This window comes from Micromys minutus (genome assembly GCF_963924665.1).
Source record: "Micromys minutus genome assembly, chromosome: 1".
NCBI lineage: Eukaryota > Metazoa > Chordata > Mammalia > Rodentia > Muridae > Micromys > Micromys minutus.
In genome coordinates, this window is record NC_137969.1 from 80,043,927 (window position 1) to 80,062,838 (window position 18,912).

Genomic DNA, 18,912 nt, shown 5'->3' on the forward strand with positions numbered 1-18,912 from the left:
CCTCAATTTTCCAAGCATTAAAAATACATCTTTTTTTTTTAAATCAAAAGGAAGCCACCATGTAAGTGATGACTCAGCAGAATAAGGAAGTGAGTAACATAAATAAATGATCATTACCCTGCTGATATGTCTCAAAAGCTGGGGCACTTCCTCGAGGATCCTGATAATAAACATCTGCTTGTTGTGCTGGATAGAGCTGAGAACCTCGAGGTACCATCTGAATTGGTTTGGTGACAGGCATAGGAGGCAGATCTGTTGGTCCCCTTGGTACAGGATGTGGATTCACAGGTAAGGCAGAAATACTCTTAGGGGCAGATTCCAGTCTAAGGGAACAAAATTACAAAGATAAGTTTAAAGTCTCTAAAATGTGCTTTTAATACACATTAGATGTTTCATATAAAAATGTTTCCAGTACTTGGAAAACTGATATATTTGAATGTTAAACTCTTCTACAAACTTAAAGGAATTAATAATCTTCCTTTTAAAAAAAATCAGTGCAGAAAAATCAAGTAAAAGCCAATAAAACAAAGGCAAAAAATTTACTTCCTGGGCCAGGATGTAGCTCAGTTTGTGGTTTGATACCTAGCACAACATAGCTGGGCATGGTGCTGCTGGCCTGCAGTCCCAGTACCTGGAGGTGCAGGCAGAGGCTCAGGTGTTCAAGGTCAGCTTGGCTATAAAGTAAGTTGAAGGACAGACTCTGACTCCAAACAGAAGAACAAACAACACCAAGGAACCACCGGGGTTAGAACCAAACTTTCCCCCTCTACTCAGTTTACAAAGAAGAAACTTGAAGACGTACAGGTCAGGAGGGGACCCTGGAGCACTGCTGCTCAGGTGGTCTAGCTTTACTGGTTTCAGAGTAGAATCAAAGCTGGGGTCTGTCCCACGTGGAATCAACTGTGTCACTGTGCTCCCTGCCGATACAATTCCATTTGGGAGTGCAGGAGGTTTTCTGCTGGACAAATCCACGGTACTTTCATCAGGAAGTATAGGTGCTGAAGGCAGGCCCACCTCATTAAGTTGACCCAAAGAGGCACTCAAGGGTCTTCTGGGAACCAGACGCTTGTTCATTTTACGAAATCTGTATGAAAAGCAAATGTTTCAACTACAAATACATCATGTAACTGGTAAGAACCAGTTAAAATTGTTAAAAAGTACTAGAATTGTGTGTGTGTGTGTGTGTGTGTGTGTGTGTGTGTGTGTATAAATGACTTATTTTGACATTTAGTTGATAAAATATAGCTTCCCATTTATAGGAACAATATAATGAAACCTAAAAGAAAAACTATTAAGAAATGTACTAATTCATAAATATTTCCTAAGTGTTGAATTCAATTATTCTTTATATATATATATATATATATATATATATATATATATATATATATATATATATATATATATATAATTTTTTTTTAAAGATTTATTTTATGTATGTGAGTACTTTGTTACTATTGCTGTCTTTAGACACACCAGAAGAGGGCATCAGATCCCAATTCAGACAGTTGTGAGCCACCATGCGGTTGCTGGGAATTAAACTCGGATTTGTGGAAGAACAGCCAGTGATCTTAACCACTGAGCTATTTCTCCATCACCAGCCCTTCTTATTGTATTTCTTAAAGCCAAAAAATTATTCCCTATTCCAAAGTCTGTGTTTCGTGGTCTTCATACTCACTTTTCCAGTTCTTCTTGTGAATGTGCAAATGTACAGCTGGCCCCACGAGGGCATCCTCCCCTTTGCTTCATATCTCGACACATATATGTTTTGTATTTGCTATGCTGTGGAGGCTAAGGCCAAGATCAAAACATCAGACAGAAAACAAAACACACAATAATAAATGTAAATTTTATGCTTTCAGTTTAGGATTCTTACAGCAATGAAGAATTTAAGGTAATTCCCATATTTATCTAAATTACTCAAAGCAAAACTATCTCATAGAAAAATTAAAGAAGACTTTTGAAATGTATACTCTTCTAATATTTGGTTAGTGTTCATATAACAGAAAGCTGGCTCCTAACAAAAACCACAACATCTGGGCTAACAAGATGGTTCAGTGGGTGATGCTGCTAAGCCTCCAAGACCTACAAGACTAAACTCACCTCCACACATATACACAAATAAGTAGAAAACAATACTTTTTAAAATTAGAAGATGATTTGGCACACTAGTATAATAAACATTATTAATAAAATTCTTTAAAATACTAACAGAAAAAAAAATCTACAAATATTTGAAGAGTACTAGTGATTCAGCATAGGTATCAAAAAGTGACATTATCAAACTGAAATGTAACATAAAATTAAAACACTAACTACTAACCATGTTAACTTACAGTTTCTATAGTCAGAATCTTTTTTTTTTAAAGCATAGCAATTTATATGAATGGGTGTTTTGCCTGCATGTATGTCTGTGCACCGGTGCATGCCTGGTACCCTAAGAGGCCAGAACAGGGTATCAGATTCCCTTGGAACTCGAGTTAGAGGAGGTTATGAACCACTATGTGAGTACTGGGACTTGAACTGAGTTCTTTCAGAATGCAGCCAGTTCTCTTACCATGGAGCCTCTCCCAGCCTCTATAGTCAGTCTTAAAATACTCATACCATTTTTCCTTTGTATCTATACTTACAGTAGCCAGCTTCTATGTATACCCCAGTTGCCTATCTAAAGATTTCAAATAGTAATCCTTACCTGTTGTTGGTCTGCTCCTTTTTTGCTGTGATTCTGGATATAATCAACCAGTCCATGCACCACTGTACGTACAGCAACCAGTCCATTTTCTAGCTGTTCCCATGTTGGAGGAGGAGCATCTATAAAATTAAAAATTAAACAAAACCTATATTCTTATGCAGTGTTTTATCCAATATTAAACTAGTATAGTCACGTTAATTGTTTTGCAGCTTTCAGACACTTGTTCATCTGTGATGATTAGTGGTGCCAACTTAAAAGGCCCTAGAACCAGCAGAGAGACAGGTATCTGGGTATACCTGTGGTGGATTATCCTGATTATGTTAACTTCTGCAAAAACACCCATCTTACCTGTGTCATTCATCCCTCTGTTTCCTGATTGTGGACGTGATATGTAAGTGGCTTCAAGCTCCTGCTATACTAATCTGTACTGTGAGCTGAAATAACCCTCTTTCTTAAACTGCCTTTAAACACTCATTCACTTGTTCTTTTCTCTCACTCTTACTCTCTCTTTCTCTCTCCTCTCGCTCTCTCTCTGGGGAAGCGACTATGACAAGAACTGTGAATTCAGCCGATAATGGAACCAGTAACCTTGACAAAATAGGTTTGACTAGAATGGTGGAGACAAATGACTGATCAAAGTGAATTTAAGACTGTGATAGAACTGGAGACATCATTCAGGGGTAGAGTATTTGTTAACAGTTTATCTACTGTTATACGAGAAGAAAATATACCAGCCAGCTGTAGAAGATGCAATGGCACATTACTAAAAAGGCATGTGTGGAGATCTGACTTACACTGCAGCAGTAAGTCATCTGAACTGACAGTATCAGTAGTAGAGAAAACTGAAAGCATTAAGTCTCAGAGGAAAGGACTAAAGCTATCATTAAGGAATAAACAGGAAGTGTGGGTCACAGGATATTTTGAAAGAAAAACAGATAAATCCCATGTCTCAGAAGGTATGTAGAACAAGTGAAAGAACATGCAAACAAGACAAAAGAAACAAAGCTAGAAGAGCAGGCATCACAGATGAGCTCACTTTGAAACACCGGCAGATGGTGAGTATTAGGAAGCACTGGCAGAGCTTTTGGGGAATCTACTTTATAGAGGGAACTCGATGCTAAGAATCAAAGGAAACATTTCCCGGGGCACAGACAGCACTGCTGTGGGTGGAGTGATGCCAATAAGAACAAAGCACACCTTTTTATGTATCAAAGAAGTGTCCAGTATTAGGAACAGGGTTAGAGACACAAAGTAGTTTAAAGACTCAGAAGTCATGTCTGGAAGGAGTGACTAGTAATCTATCATAAGCAGTATGTAGATTCAGCTCCATCACAGGAGTGAACTCTGAGAGAATAGCAGCTGAAATACTGTTCAAGTAACAGGTCATTATGTATATTTTCAGGGTGGGGGGATGTTGAGAAAGAAATGCTCAAGTAAAGTTATGAAGAGAACAAGGTATTATGAGAAGATGGATAATGAAAACGTAGACAAAGACAAGCTGAGAAGCTTCTTTTGAAAAACTTTAGAGGAAGGTAACAAAAGATACCTGAAGAACCACCAAGCAGTACTGAGAGACACAGAAATGGTCCACTAACTTTTCTTACCTGGACTGGGGTCAATGTTTGCTAGTAGCTCCAAATGGGGTCTTAGTCGGTTCAAATTCGCTGGGTCTCCAGTCCGCTGGAGAGCAATTGTTAGCTCCTGAACACTCTGTGCAAAAGAGGCAGGGGTCTGCAACTTAAAAGAAAAAAGTAAGCATTATTTTTCAAAAGATCAGATAACCCTTTTAAACCAGTTTATTTACACCTTCATTTTTGCAGTTTATTAAATTTTCTTTGTATCTACCTACCTAACCTAAACTGTGGCCAGATTGAAGCACCTGCTATCTAAAGCTATTTCTTTCTATCCATAGCTTGTATTGTGTATGATACTATGTTCCCTCTGTTATGATACTCTTCCAATATGAGGCCTTTCTCCCCATATCACTATATTAGTTTGGTTCCTGGTAGACTTTACATATACCTGAAATTCAGAAGTATAATCTAGAGATAATGTCAGATAATAATAAGAATAATGTCACCGAATAGTCATACTGAATGAGTTCAAGTTCTTAAGAACAAATACCATGATACTAAATATATAAACTGTACAAACTAAATTTCATTTATTGGTCTAAATAATTTCAAGTGTCTATTACAATGAAAAAAATCCTGTTATAACTGATTGCAGGACATAAAGAGATCAAACTGGAAAAGATGTGGAACTTTCTTCCCTCTTGGCTAGCTTTCATAGTGCTCTACGACTCTACACAGGGTGCTGGGGGAAAGAAGTCAATAACAGTCTCACCCTCCTGCTAACTATGCCCATCAGTGTGACATGAAGATACTGGGGTAACCGAGAAGCAATAGGCTGTTCTACATCTGGTATTCACATCTGGCATTGTCAAAAGCCAATGACCAAGGAGGTCACAGGCCTAAGGGGTGAACCTACTTGTTTTGTTAGATGGAAATGTCATCAAACTGACTCAAGTATTTTTGTTTATACCTACAGATCAATGCTTTTCTCAACCCTATTTGAAGGCATTTCTTTTTGTGCGGACAACAGAGTTTAGAGACTCATAACTGGTCAAAGTTCTGAGAATAAATGACTGTTGAATATTCAGACCTAAATAGCACATCTTTATCCCACCACCACTACTACCACCACCAAAGGAGGTAAACAATGTAAAATCTGGAGGATGGAAAGAAGTGCTCTGAAATGTCTTCCAGACATGACAGCTGTCCTCCTGAACTCAGAGCAGCTATGGTTACCCGCACAAGATCAAGCCAGTCATCATTCCAGCTTATGAGAGACTGTAAGGCTCCACACCTAGCTGAGAAGTTATTGGCAGTTGATGGCTGCCAGAGAAGAGAGGGTTACTTTTCTTTAGGGATATACCCCTGGTACCATGCACATGGCCCCATCCATGCTCATGTGCATACTGGTATCACTTGGACTTGGAGGGTTATTGTGAAAAGCAAAGAGACTATGAAGGCAGGAAGAATGTGTCATTCTGAGTAGAGGGTAGAAAAATGAGAAAGGGCAGCTAGATATGGTCAAGATGAACTTGTCCAAGATTATATATATATATACATATATATATATATATATATTAATTTTATTTATTATATGAGTACACTGTAGCTGTCTTCAGACATACCAGAAGAGAACATCAGCTCTCATTACAGATGGTTGTGAGTCACCATGTGGTTGCTGGGATTTGAACTCAGGACCTCTGGAAGAGCAGTTGGTGCTCTTAACCACTGAGCCATCTCTTCAGCCCCAAGAATATATATTTTTAAAATAGTCTGATTTAGTCTGGGATTCTTGAATGTTGAGTATTTCTCTAAAATTTAATGAGAATTTCAGAGGGGAGACCAGGAAGAGGGACAACATTTAAAATTTAAATAAATAAAATATATTAATTTGTAAGTTCTGTTATTTTAGAGAACCATGGCTAATATGAAAAGTATTCAAGGAAGAGTTATAAACGGTAAAAAGCAGAAAACAAAATAAAACTAATTTCTTAATTATCAATCAATCTATCAATTATTCAAAAACTGTTATGTTTTAGGATATCTACTATAGTGGTCTTTATATCAAAACAGACAGTTGATAAAATAAAAACAGGGCTACTGAAAATTTTATCAAACTCACCATAGGATGTAATATTTAGCATATGTAAAATTATTCTGAGTGAAAATCATAAAGTTGCAAGGTATACATCTAAAAGATCATTCATTAAAATACTCATATATAAAATAAGGCATTTGGAAGCAGGGTTTAGGGGCTGGAGAGATGGCTCAGTGGTTCAGAGCACTGGTTGCTCTCCCAGATATGGTTCAATTTCCAGCACCCACATGGTACCTTGCAAGTATCTGTAACTCCAGTTTCAGGAAATACAAAGTCCTTTGGATATTTGGGCAATAACTGAAGAGAGGTGATAAGGACCATGGGAGAGCACTGGTTGAAGCACTGCAACACTACTGTCATTCCGATATGACATAATATCTGGACACACTAATCTCATTTACAGAAGCCTGACATATACTATTTACAATAGTATCTATTTGTGAAGGGAGAATAATCGAAGACACTACCTTGTCAATAATAGACTGCATATGAGATTTGTGAGACTGGTCCCCATAAAGCAGAGAGGACCACTGGTCTGGTGCAATCCTTAAGCCAGCTTCCATAGCAATCTGCACTATCTGAGAATCATGTTCTCGCCTCAGAGCTTCATAAGTCCTAAATTCTTCTTTCAGCTGCATCAAAGAAGAATCTTCATCACGTTTTGTGACCTAAAAAGACACACACAAGTTTAATAACAGACAAAAGACTCATACTTTATATAAACACAAATAAACAAAATAATTGTGATTTAAAAATATCCAATTTATTTTGTGTCTTGGTTTGATGTGTACCATATGTGCCAAGCATAAAACTCTCAGGAAGCAGTTCTCTTCTTTCCCTATGTAGGTTCCAAGACCACCACTGAGCCATCTCACCAGCTCGGGGGGGGGGGGGGGATCAAAACAACAGCTTTCTTTTAGCAGCAAATAGCCAGATAAAAATGGAATATACCTTCCTGCCTGCAAAACATCTCCCATTATAGATGTCAAAATCTTGTCTTTTTTAAAGACAGGGCTCCCACTATACAGATCTGGTTAGCCTGGAACTCACAGAGATCTGCCTGCTTCTGCTGCCCCCACACCCCCAAGTGATGGAGTTAAAGGGATGCAATATTATTACACCCAGCCATAGATGTCAGAATCTCTTAAAGAATGAATATGTGGGAAAACATTTCACAATATAGAATTTAACAGACACACATATGTATACAGGCATTTTTTAAATTAAGAAAATATTTAATAAGTATAATTATTTTAAAAAACAGTACGTGTTTCTTCCTCATAGATGCAGATCACAACTCTAGCTAGGGCTTGCCTAGCTTCAAGTTATCCAACAGTAATAATTAACGAGATTCTAATATGAATAATTGAATTTAACTTAATTTTCCATGGAGTTTTGTGAAACAGGCCATAGATAAAATATAGATTATGAGATACTTAACTGTAATAATAATATTTTAAATCATAAAACTTGCAATCTTAATATTGGGGAGGGGAGGTATAGAGGCAGGACCATCAGACATTCAAGGCCAGCCTTATCTATCTAACAAGTTCAAGATCAGGGAGGGCTATAAAACTATTTCAAATACAAACAACAAAAACCAACCCTGCTTGTTTTTTTTAAAACCCACTTAAAAAAAGAGTGAAAGGAGAGAGGGAGATGGAGAGATGCTTCAGATAGTAAAGCACTTGCTCTATAGACATGAGGGTCTAAATGAGTTCACGATCCCCAGTACTGACTAAACGAGGGTGGGGAGCAGGACATGACTTTAGTTCCAGGTCTATAAAGGACACAGACACAAACAGAACTCCTTAAACTTGTACTCAGCTACCTGAATCAGTGAGCCCTCAGGTTCAGTGTGACCAACAAAAATTAATGTAGAATGCCACTGGAGAGGACACCTGATGCTGACTCCAGCTTCCATGTGTATCTGCATGCTACACCATATTTTATAAAAAAACCCTACTTTTATTTAACACTTGCTGTGTGTAGATACCTAACTAAACCGTTTTATTACCATATGAACTCTCTTTAATTTTTGTAGCACATCTGATATATTGTTATCTCAGTAACTTATACTTTGAGTCAGGCTGGATTAGAATAAAGGTTTAAAAATTTAAAATAATTCTTGCCTAGACTCATAAATTCCCTATGACATTTTAAAACATATTTGGAGGATGGAGCTCTAGGTCATGGCAGAGTGGTTAATTCTCCATACTGCCAAAAATACAATTGTACTGTGTTAACCCTTTAGTCCCATAAGGATCTATATCATTATAGTAGAAAATTCCTCCCTTTTAACTTTTTACCTAAAAACACTTCACACTACTATAGTCAGAAATTATACATCACACTTAAAATTTTTTTAATGTATTCCTTTTTTTCTAAAACAATAATGGATTTTATTAAGCAAAGAATACATAATCTCATAGAAAGAATCAAGGATGGGTATTTTAAAAAAACCTACCATTTCATCCTTATAAGAAAGTTAAGGTCCAAATAAACCTTTTATTAGTAGATCAGATAAACAAAACACAAAAAACTTAACTACTTTGCCATTTTTCAAAGATAAATTAAAAAGTACAAATAAATATGTGTATATATGAAAACACTATGTTGAGGAACATAGACCAGCCCTTATTAAAAGGCAGAATATGCTTTCTACATTAATACATTGACTCCCAAAATATTGTATTATTTTGAGTTGTAGATGCTGTGGATTAAACCCAGAGCTTTGGACACATAAGCACTGAGCTATATCCCCAATACCTTCATTATTCTAAAAGCAACCTAGAAATTTTAAGAGATATCACATCAAAAATACTGGAGCTGTAAAATGAAAGAGGTCAAACAGGCCAGCCAAATGGCTCAGAAGGTAAAGGCATGTGCTACATAGCCTGACAACCCAAATTCAATCCCCAGAACTCACATAAAAGCGGAAGGAGAAAACCAACTCTACAAAACTGTGTTATATCTGCTATGTGTGCCATGGTACAAATGTGCTCTCCCCAACCACACACTTGGTTAGAGGCTGGAGAGATGACTCAGAAGTTAAAGAGCAGATGCTAGTCTTTTAGAGAAGCCAAGTTAGGTTCCCAGCATCCTTGTTAGGTGGTTTACAAACACCTGTAACTCCAGCTTCAGAGAATGACACACACATGGCATATACCCACATGTATACATAAAGTAATAACTAAATAAAATGACTAGTGAATGACTTAAATAAGTTCAGAATTTAAATTTTTTTCCTAAAGTCATGAATGTTGGTCAGTGGGTAAAGATACCTGCTGCCAAACCCAATGACTCAAATTGAGTTCCTGGAATCTATATGGTGAAAGTAGAGAACCAACACCCATAAGCCGTCCCCTTACCTCCATATGCACACAGTAACACATGGACACCCATCTATCACTGATCCTCCACATTCTACAGAATAAATCAAGTTCTATAAAGTAATAATTTATTATAAAATACAATTCAGTAAAAAATTTTTATACCTAGACACTGTGACATAAGACTAAAACTCAGGCAGAAAGATTATCTAGGCCAACCAAACTACATGGTGAATTTGTCTCAAATAACAACAGCAACAACAAAGTTCTATTTCAAATCTTGCTTATGCTTTATTGGTTGACTGTGATACTAGGAACTCACTCAAGGTATCACACACTAGGAAAGGAAGGACTCTACCTTGGAAAACTTCTTATAATTTATATTTGTTTCTGTTAGTAGGAGCATGTAATATGAAATGCATAAAGACATTCTGAAATATATTATAAATTATATTCAGTCAAGAATTACTTTATTCTTTCTAACCATTATAATAAATATGAAATACTATATTTAGAAAAACTCAGAACTGGAGAGAGTAATTTTTGTTTTAAGTCAATACAAAAACTGAAACCCTCTTTTCAGTACAGTATCAGTTGAAGAATTACAGTGATTTCAGGAATGGATTGCTTTATAGTTAGCAGGGTCTGAAGTATTGGTTTCAGGATATATCAGAAAAAAGAAAACTTTATTTGAAGACAGGAAAATAAAACAGGATAAACAGTAAGTGACACCAATGGGTATCAATGTTTGAGGCAGCGCAGATTCAAGCTGGACTATGAGAATATGTCCAGCATTATCATTTATATTGAAGCCAGAGAGTGAATTGGTATCTCGAACTATACAATTATATAAGAAACAATCTGTTAATAACCTTATAACCGTCAGTGAGTTTAGACTAATTTTGCTTACAGTCTTGATGGGTATGCTGGCTAGTTTTATGTGAAAATGCTTCCTCCAGCCTAGTGTGTAAGCAAGCCTGTGGTACATTCTCTTGATCAATAACTGATTTGGGCAGTGTCACCCCTGCCTGGGTTGGTGGTCATGGTGCTAAGACAGCAGACTGAGTAAGCAGCACTCTTCTATGCAGTGCTTCAATTTCTGCTTAGAATTCTGCCATTGGACATGCATGCAAAATAAATTCTTTCTTCCCCAAACTGCTTTTGGTCACGGTGTTTTATCACAGTAATAGAAACCCAAACTAAGTAGAAATCCCAACTAAGACAGAGGGAATAATAAAATGATAATCTCTTCATAAAATTTTAAGAGGTGAGACTATATTTCAGCAATATAGTAGTTGTCTAACATGTGCAAGGCTCTGGGTTTAATCCCTACCAGTGCAAACAGACAAGCCAAAACCAAAACCAAATAAGCCAAATCTAAGATTTAACTAGAGCATTTTATTTTCTGAGAAGTACAGGCAATTTTATTAAAGTCCAAGTTTAATGTTTGGGCTCATACCTTGAAGCAGGAGGCTCTGTAGAGGAGCTGAACAACATGTCCAATGCTGGTTTTAGAGGCTTGAGGAAAACGTGGCTCCAGTCTTTGCACCACAAAGAGAACCAGCACTTTCCGTGATAATGCAGAACCATCTTCCAAGGCCAGCAAGACCAGCTTCAGAGCCTCCTCCTGCATTGCTAGGAAAAATGGTACAATCAAAATGTATTGTGAGCAAAGATAACGTAAATCCATTTTCTGAAAAGCAACATAATACCATGCAATATAGCAAGCAGTACAATGAGCTGGGCATGGTAGTAATCTCAGCACTGTGAACTAGAAGCCAGCCTGATGTACAGATTGAGTTCCAGGATAGCCAGGGCTACACAACAAATCCTCATCTCAAAAACAGACAGACAGATCGACCAAACTCAAATTAACAACAACAAACCCCCCAAACAATACAATATATTTATAACTTCATTTTATAGGCACATTTGTGGGCAATTCTGTCATATTACATTAAGTAGATACATAATTAATATAGAGAAAAACATTTTTCTTTTTCTTTAAAAAAAAACATTTTATGTATGTGGGTACACTGTCACTGTCTTTAGACACAGAAGAGGGCATCAGATCCCATTACAGATGGTTGTGAGCCACCATGTGGCTGCTGGAAATTGAACTCAGGACCTCTAGAAGAAGTAGTCAGTGCTCTTAACCTCTGAGCCATCTCTCTAGTCTGAGAAAAACATTTCTGATGATGAGTAAAATGAATAATGATAACACTTGTTATCAAGAGAAAAGTCTGTGAGTTCTCTGAAAAAGTATCAAGCTAGGATTGTCAAGTAGAATGATACTTGAAACAGAATTTAACAAATGAGAATTTGTACATTTCTTAAGGCTTTTTACTCTATACTTTCAGAATACCTAGTAAGGGTAAGTAAGTAGCCAAAGCAACAAGCAAACTTTAATTACATACCTGGTCCAAGGAACTGGCAGCCCCTAGCTCTGACTGCTGCCCAGAGATTAGAAGAGAGTTGCTGAGGATTCTGGTGCTGGAGAATGAGCTCTGTAACTGTGCGTTCTCCTAAAGATCGAGCAGCCCTCATAGCACGGATCCTGCCTTCTTCTTCCACTAGCTGGCAATGGACCAGAGTCACAAGTTTCCTCTGCATTGGGCGACTCAGAACACTCTGAGTAGTGCTATTCAGACCCACTCCTAGAGGGGAGAATAAGGAAGCTATTTCTAGGTTTACAGTGCAGTTTTATGATCCAGGAGCACTTCCTCTGAAATGGCTCATTTGTGAGCTTGTTCTCAGTCTTACGTATTTAAAATAAACAATAAACCAACAGTTTGGGTACCCATACCCTTAATCCTAGCACTTGAGAGGCAAGGGTAGCTAGATCTCTGAGTTTGAGGCCAGCCTGGTCTACAAAGTGAGTTCCAGGGCAACCAGAGAAACTCTGTCTCAAAACATCAAAATAAACATGCAAGCAAGTAATTACACTAACATTTAAAAAGTAAAGCAAATGTACGTAAATAGATATCACTCATTATGGCATTCAAAACACTATTACTCATTTTAATCATAGAAGAAAAACTGACAGAAAAACAGCAATTAATCTAAGACCCAAATAATACTATTCTAATAGTTCTGGTATATTCTTACTAATAGTTAATAACAGGCCCTTTCTGGAAGGTAATGACAACTTCCATTTTCTACAAATACAACCTAAAACTAGACAAATATTCAGAGTTTATCAAATAAGAGCTGGGGATATAGCTCCTAGAATGCATAACCCCTGGAATTAATTTGCAGCACACGCCCAAGCAAATAATCTTAGCCCATGGAGGTAGAGACAGCATGGTGAGAAGTTCAAAGCTATCCTTGGCCATAAAGCAACTTTAAGGCCAACCTGGGCTGAATGAAATCCTGTCTTCAAAGAAAACAAAACGAAACACAACAAAAACCGAAGCTGTCAAAAAATGCAAAGCCCTTCTAAATCATACTGAATGTATGTCTATAGCCATTCATAGTTCCAACATTATACAAACTCTGGATTTATTACTACTTTATATTCTGTGGTGTATAATATCTAACATGAAATAGGTTTGGCTTATAATGAATAAATATATTTTATTAGCATTCTTTAGGACTAGCTGTATAGTTCAGTTAGAACACTTGTCTAACATGAAAACTAAGTAGGGAAAAGTAAAAATGGAAGAGGAGTGAGAAAGGGAAGAGACAGAGAAAGAAAAGATTTCCTATATTTGTATTTCATACATTTGCAGCTCAATTTTTGTGGTAACAGAAGTATCTGTAACAGATATTTGCCCAAGTGTGATAGGCACACCTTTAATTCTAACGCTAGAAAGAAGAGGTAGGCAGATCTCTATGAATGTGGCTAGCCTGGTCTATATAGAGTTCTGGGTCAACCAGGGCTACATAGTGAAACCCTGTCTCAAAAAACAAACGAATGAACAGTCATTTAAAATGGGTTTTATAATTACATTTACCTCTTGCACTGCTGAGCGGTTTCAGGTACAATGCTAATTCTTCTACACATTTCTTGGCTTCCTCATAATGCTTTGTATCTTCAACCCCACTACACAAAGTAATGGGCTGTTGCTCAGGGATCTGGAGATCAAAAGAAAAGATTTGCATGTTTCATTAATTTACAGTACATGTACAATTTATCCACTCATAGTCCAGGTGCTTACAACATTATGACTATTAAATTTGCTAAATGCTTTCAAACTTTTTACCTGCATATACTCATCTACTATTATTTCCATAAGAAACCTTATTAAAATAATTCAAATACTATAATTAACTAGATTGCATATATAATTCAATGATCTACAGTATTAGTAAATTCACATTTGAATAACCTTAGCAACCAAATTTAAATTTTCCTCACCTCCCAAAGGAAACTCCTACCTTTATTGCCCCAAGACAGGGTCTCAACTGTACAGCCCTGGCTGACCTGGCACTTACTACGTAGACCAACCTGGTTGTTCACATTTGAAGTATAGGATTAAAATGTGGTATGTACTCATACTTCTTTTTTTGGTGAATATGCACAGAAACTAGAGAAAAACCTCAGTGGTTGTTTTTCATATAACCAGAGTTATGAAAACCAGTTTTTCACTGTCCTAGAACTGACATTATAAGTATGCCAACATACATCTTTTTGTAATATTTAATGTGAATATTTAATGTTTTGCCTATATATATGTCTGTGTACCATGTAAGTTACAGGAGATTGTGAGCTGTCATGTGGGTGCTGAGACTCAAGCCTGGGTCCTCTAGGAGATCAGCCAGTACTTTTAATCATACCATACCCATTTCTATCTGGATTCTGGGAATCAAATTAAGGATTTCATGCTTGTAAGGAAAATGCTTGACCAGTTGAGCTATTCCCTCAGTCTTCAATATTTCATTTATTCTTATTGTTAATTATGATCTCATTATTTGAATATAACTCATTGTACTTATGTGTTCTCCAACAGGTAACGTGCTTACATACCATTTAATATACTTATAACATATCACCCACTTTTCTGGTTTTGAGGTAGGGTCTAAACTCGTGAACTCACAAGGATCCTTGAGCCTCAGCATCTCACATGCTTGGATTACCTGGGTCTTATGTAGGAAAAGCAAGTTCTCTTAACCACCAAGTCTCTCCAGCCTTGTTTAACTAATAATAAAAGTATGTATTATAGAAGAAATGTTTGAACTGGCAGTGGTGCCACACTCCTTTAATCCCCAAGTCAGAAGGCAAAGGTAGTAGGATCCCTGAGTTCAAGGCCAGCCTGGTCTACAGAGAGAGGTCCAGGACCCTGTCTCAAAACAATACCCTACCCTACCCCCCCCCCCCAAAAAAGGAAAAAATTAAATGTTTTAAGACAGGCTGGGTGTATATGCACTTAATCCTTTGACAACCCAACCTGATCTTACAGATGACATGGGATAAATAGGATAGAATTAGCAATGAAGTAGAATGCAGAACACTCAAACTGAGGCATGCAGTTGGCAAAAGCAAAGCTGAAAGTACTTGATATTGTAAACAATACCAAAGCTAAGTATCTTGGATTAAATTGTATGTTATTTAAACTTTTAAAACTAAAGAACTTGCACACAGCATTACACGCTGAAATGAACAAGTTTGTTTTTCCTTATGTGTATGTAACTGCATGTGAGTATGCATGCCAGATGAGGGCATTGAGCCCCTTGTAGTTGGAATTACTGGTGACTGTGAAAAGAGCTGCCTGGTGCAGGAGCTGGGAAATCAGTTCAGCAGCAACCATTCTTAATTTCTGAACTATTTCTCCAGTCCCTAATCTGTAAAATTTAATGGACTGCCTGCAAGCCTTTGTTTTTCAAGAACCTTGTGTGTGTGTGTTGTGTGTGGTATGGTACCAGGCAGGACAAAGGAATTATTTAATTATTTAAGGGTAGGGACGCGCATTTGTGCCACTAGAGGGAGCTTAGACATAGAAATAGAACAGTCAATCTGTCATCCAAATCAGTATTTTCTAAGGAAAACCTGTGCTTTCAGAGCCAAATGTATTATTCAAATATAAAGGTAAAGTCAAGATTTAGTAGCTTGAATTACAACATTTACACCTAGAAAGATATTTTTAGAAAAGGTTGAGGCCTAGGAAATGTTCTCCTTAATTATAATGCCCTGTGGGAGGATGTTCCAATGAAAACACAACAGTATGAACTTAAGATATTTTGGTATAAAAGATTCAGTAGCTTTGGTGGGAAGGATGTCATTTTATCTATGTGTTTCTTGCTAAGTGCCTTCTTGATGTGATACCTTGAGTTCCCCTTGATTCTTCTCATTTCCTGTACACATTAACCTATCCTTGAATATTCAATCACGTGTGTGTTAATTTATAGAAATTACTAGCACGCTAGACTTTGTCACTTGTTTTTTTTAGTTGTTTGTTTTGTTTTTGAGACAAAGTTTTACTATGTAATTCTGGTTGTTTTGGAACTATGTAGACCACTCTGGCCTTAAATGTATAGACTCTGTCTCCTAAAATGTCACTGGCTATTAAACTGATCTGAGGGCTGGAATGGATGGCTCGGTTGACAGTGTTTTTTTTTTTTTTTCATATGCACAAAGACACAGGCTTAATCCTTAGCAACACATAAACCAGGTGTGGTGGCACATGCCTATAACCAAGAGGTAAAGGCAGGAGTTGAGGAGTTCAAGGTCATCTTCAGTTTGAGATACATAATTTGGGATCCTCTTTTAAGAAAAAAAAATCTTTGGTTTTTGTTTTTGCAATATATTTGTGGGGATTTAGGAAACTCCAGTAAATGTATAACTCTGTGGTATGGACTACACAGTGAATCAGTTCTTTTTAACCTGTTGCTTTTATAGACTGTAGTAACATTCCTCTGCAGGTCTTCCTTGTAAGTATGTGTTAAAACCGCCTGATTTGTAAGTACAGCTGTATAGTTACAGGGCTGTGTGCAGTTTCCATTTTATATTTTCCAGAGCCTGACAGTTTGCACTCTCCCAACACATGCAAGAGCCCTGCATTTCCACCTGGAACCACCACAATTCAGACACTGGTTTGTAGGAAGAGGTAAACAAAAACAAACCCTGCTGTTATCTAAACCTGTATTTTTCTGGTAAGACTAATCATTTTTTCTGGTTAAAAACAAAACAAAACAAACAAATAAAAGCAGTTTTACAGAAGCACTTTAAATTTACAGTAAAATGGCAAAGACAGCTCAGAGAATATGTATCACCCAATACCTCATTCTCATTATAATGTTCTCTTGATAGGATACATTTACTGATATTAATATGCCAATATGACTATAATGTAATGATAATTCAGTTCCTTATAGCTAAAAATTCTGATTTTACTCAGAATTTATTTTTGCCTAACAGCCTTCCTGTGTTTCAGAATCTCATCCAGAATATTTATTTATGTATTACTTTTTGTAAAATTCTTCCTGTGTTTTGGTGGTTTGCAGTTTTAAGGCGTACTGGTGATGCATGTTGTATACTGACTTTTGTGGGGATCTCATTTTTCTCACAAGGAGACTGGAGTTACGTTTGGCAGTAAGTCCAGAGAGGAAACAAAGAGCCCTTTTCATCACTGCATGCCAAAGATTCACTGTCAATGTGACTTATTTCTGCGTACATGAATCTATTTCACCTGGCTGAGACAGCATTTTCTAGATTTCTCTGACATAAATGTGTGTTCCGTGTAGGTTATCTATCAAAAACCCTCTTCAATGGTAGAAATGAACACACGTGGCACTTAAATGAACAAGTGATGAAGCCAGAGATAATATATTTTTTCAAATGTGTCACTTTCAGTGATAATGTTCAAAGTCATAATCTGAGAAGGACCATGAGATGGCCCAAAGGGTGAAAGTGCTTGCCATTCACCAAGTTTAAAGACCTGAGCACAATTTCCAGGGCCCACATGGTGGAAGAAAAAAGCCATTCTTTTGCCTCTGTCCTCTATGTGACCCCCCCCCCATCAATAGTCAATCAATAAACAAAAATATAACAATAAGAGAGGTGTAATAAAAAAGAAAACACACTCAAAACAAAACAAAAAAACACAAGAATCATCCACCACAGTATCACACAGGTAAAAACCAGAATTCCAGAGTTTAATACAATAGTAGTTAACTGAAAATCCGTACTTGGGGGTAATTTTACATTTACAGAAAACCTGAGTCTCTAATTTATTCTTCCTCCTTTTATGATTAGTTTTCTTTTTTAATTTAAAACACATGGTTTAAAATTTTTATTTTAGAATTCTATTGGTTATGGCTGTTCCTTGAGGGTCTATTTTTGAATCTTTATCATGGCCTGAGTCTGTGAACATGCAGATGGGAGAAAGTTGATGTTGATGTTCTTCTTCTTCTTTGTCATCTCTTACCATGTTTTATTTCCTGTTTCCTCCCCCCTTTTTTCAAACATCACTGTATATGTGAACATGCTATGCAGCCCTTATCTCTACTTTAGATAAGAGCTACTGTAATTATATCGAAATGGTGGTTACATGGGTATCCACTTCCCAAGTACATTAATATGTATTTAATAACATCTTAAAGGGTTAGTGAGATGGCTCAACAGTTAAGAGCAGTTGCTGCTCTTCTTGAAGACACAAGTTCAATTCCACTGCACCCACATCAGGTAGCTCACAACTGCCTGTAACTCTAACTTCAGGGGATTCAATACCCTCTTTCTACTTTCTGGCTTCCAAGCATACCTGGACAAATGGGGCACACAGTTACACTAAGAAAAGGGGGGGGGGGCTTTTTTCTTTTCTTTTTGAGACAAGGTCTCACTATTGTAACAATGCTTGCAGGCTTCACACTCAAGAGATTTGCCTGCTTGTCTTCTACCCAGTGCTGTTAATAAAGGTCACACCACAACATCCAGTGAAGAACAAACTTTTTAAAAGTCAAGAAAGGGCCTGGAGAGATGACTCAGTGGTTAAGAGCACTGACTGCTCCTCCAGAGGCCCGAGTTCAATTCCCAGCAGTCACATGGTAGCTCACAACCATCTGCAATGGGAACCAGTGCCCTCTTCTGTGTACATGAAGAGATCGACAGTGTATATGTAACATGAACAAATCAATCTTTTAAAAAAAAAGTCAAGAAAGGGGGAAAAAATCAGTAAGTAACAACTCTCTTCAGGTAAAACAAAGTGCTCTTCACCTTCCTTTCCCTGTATACTGTTCAAACTGACTCAAACTTAGAAGAGAACTGGGTTCAAAGACTGG

At 37.1% G+C, this 18,912-nt stretch overlaps 1 protein-coding gene across 2 annotated transcripts in view; it reads right to left on the bottom strand.

Annotated features, from left to right (window-relative positions):
* Positions 1 to 18,912, bottom strand: part of RC3H1 (ring finger and CCCH-type domains 1) — a 62,902-nt gene that overhangs the window by 16,018 nt on the left and 27,972 nt on the right. For both annotated transcript variants that reach the window (XM_080938470.1, XM_080938469.1), the window contains exons 3-11: positions 13,653 to 13,773; positions 12,114 to 12,353; positions 11,156 to 11,331; positions 6,832 to 7,032; positions 4,297 to 4,429; positions 2,693 to 2,811; positions 1,679 to 1,791; positions 803 to 1,084; positions 118 to 323 (exon numbers count right to left, since the gene is read on the bottom strand). In XM_080938470.1, coding sequence (XP_080794596.1) covers positions 118 to 323; positions 803 to 1,084; positions 1,679 to 1,791; positions 2,693 to 2,811; positions 4,297 to 4,429; positions 6,832 to 7,032; positions 11,156 to 11,331; positions 12,114 to 12,353; positions 13,653 to 13,773 — 1,591 coding nt within the window. The remainder of the gene's footprint in view (positions 1 to 117; positions 324 to 802; positions 1,085 to 1,678; positions 1,792 to 2,692; positions 2,812 to 4,296; positions 4,430 to 6,831; positions 7,033 to 11,155; positions 11,332 to 12,113; positions 12,354 to 13,652; positions 13,774 to 18,912) is intronic.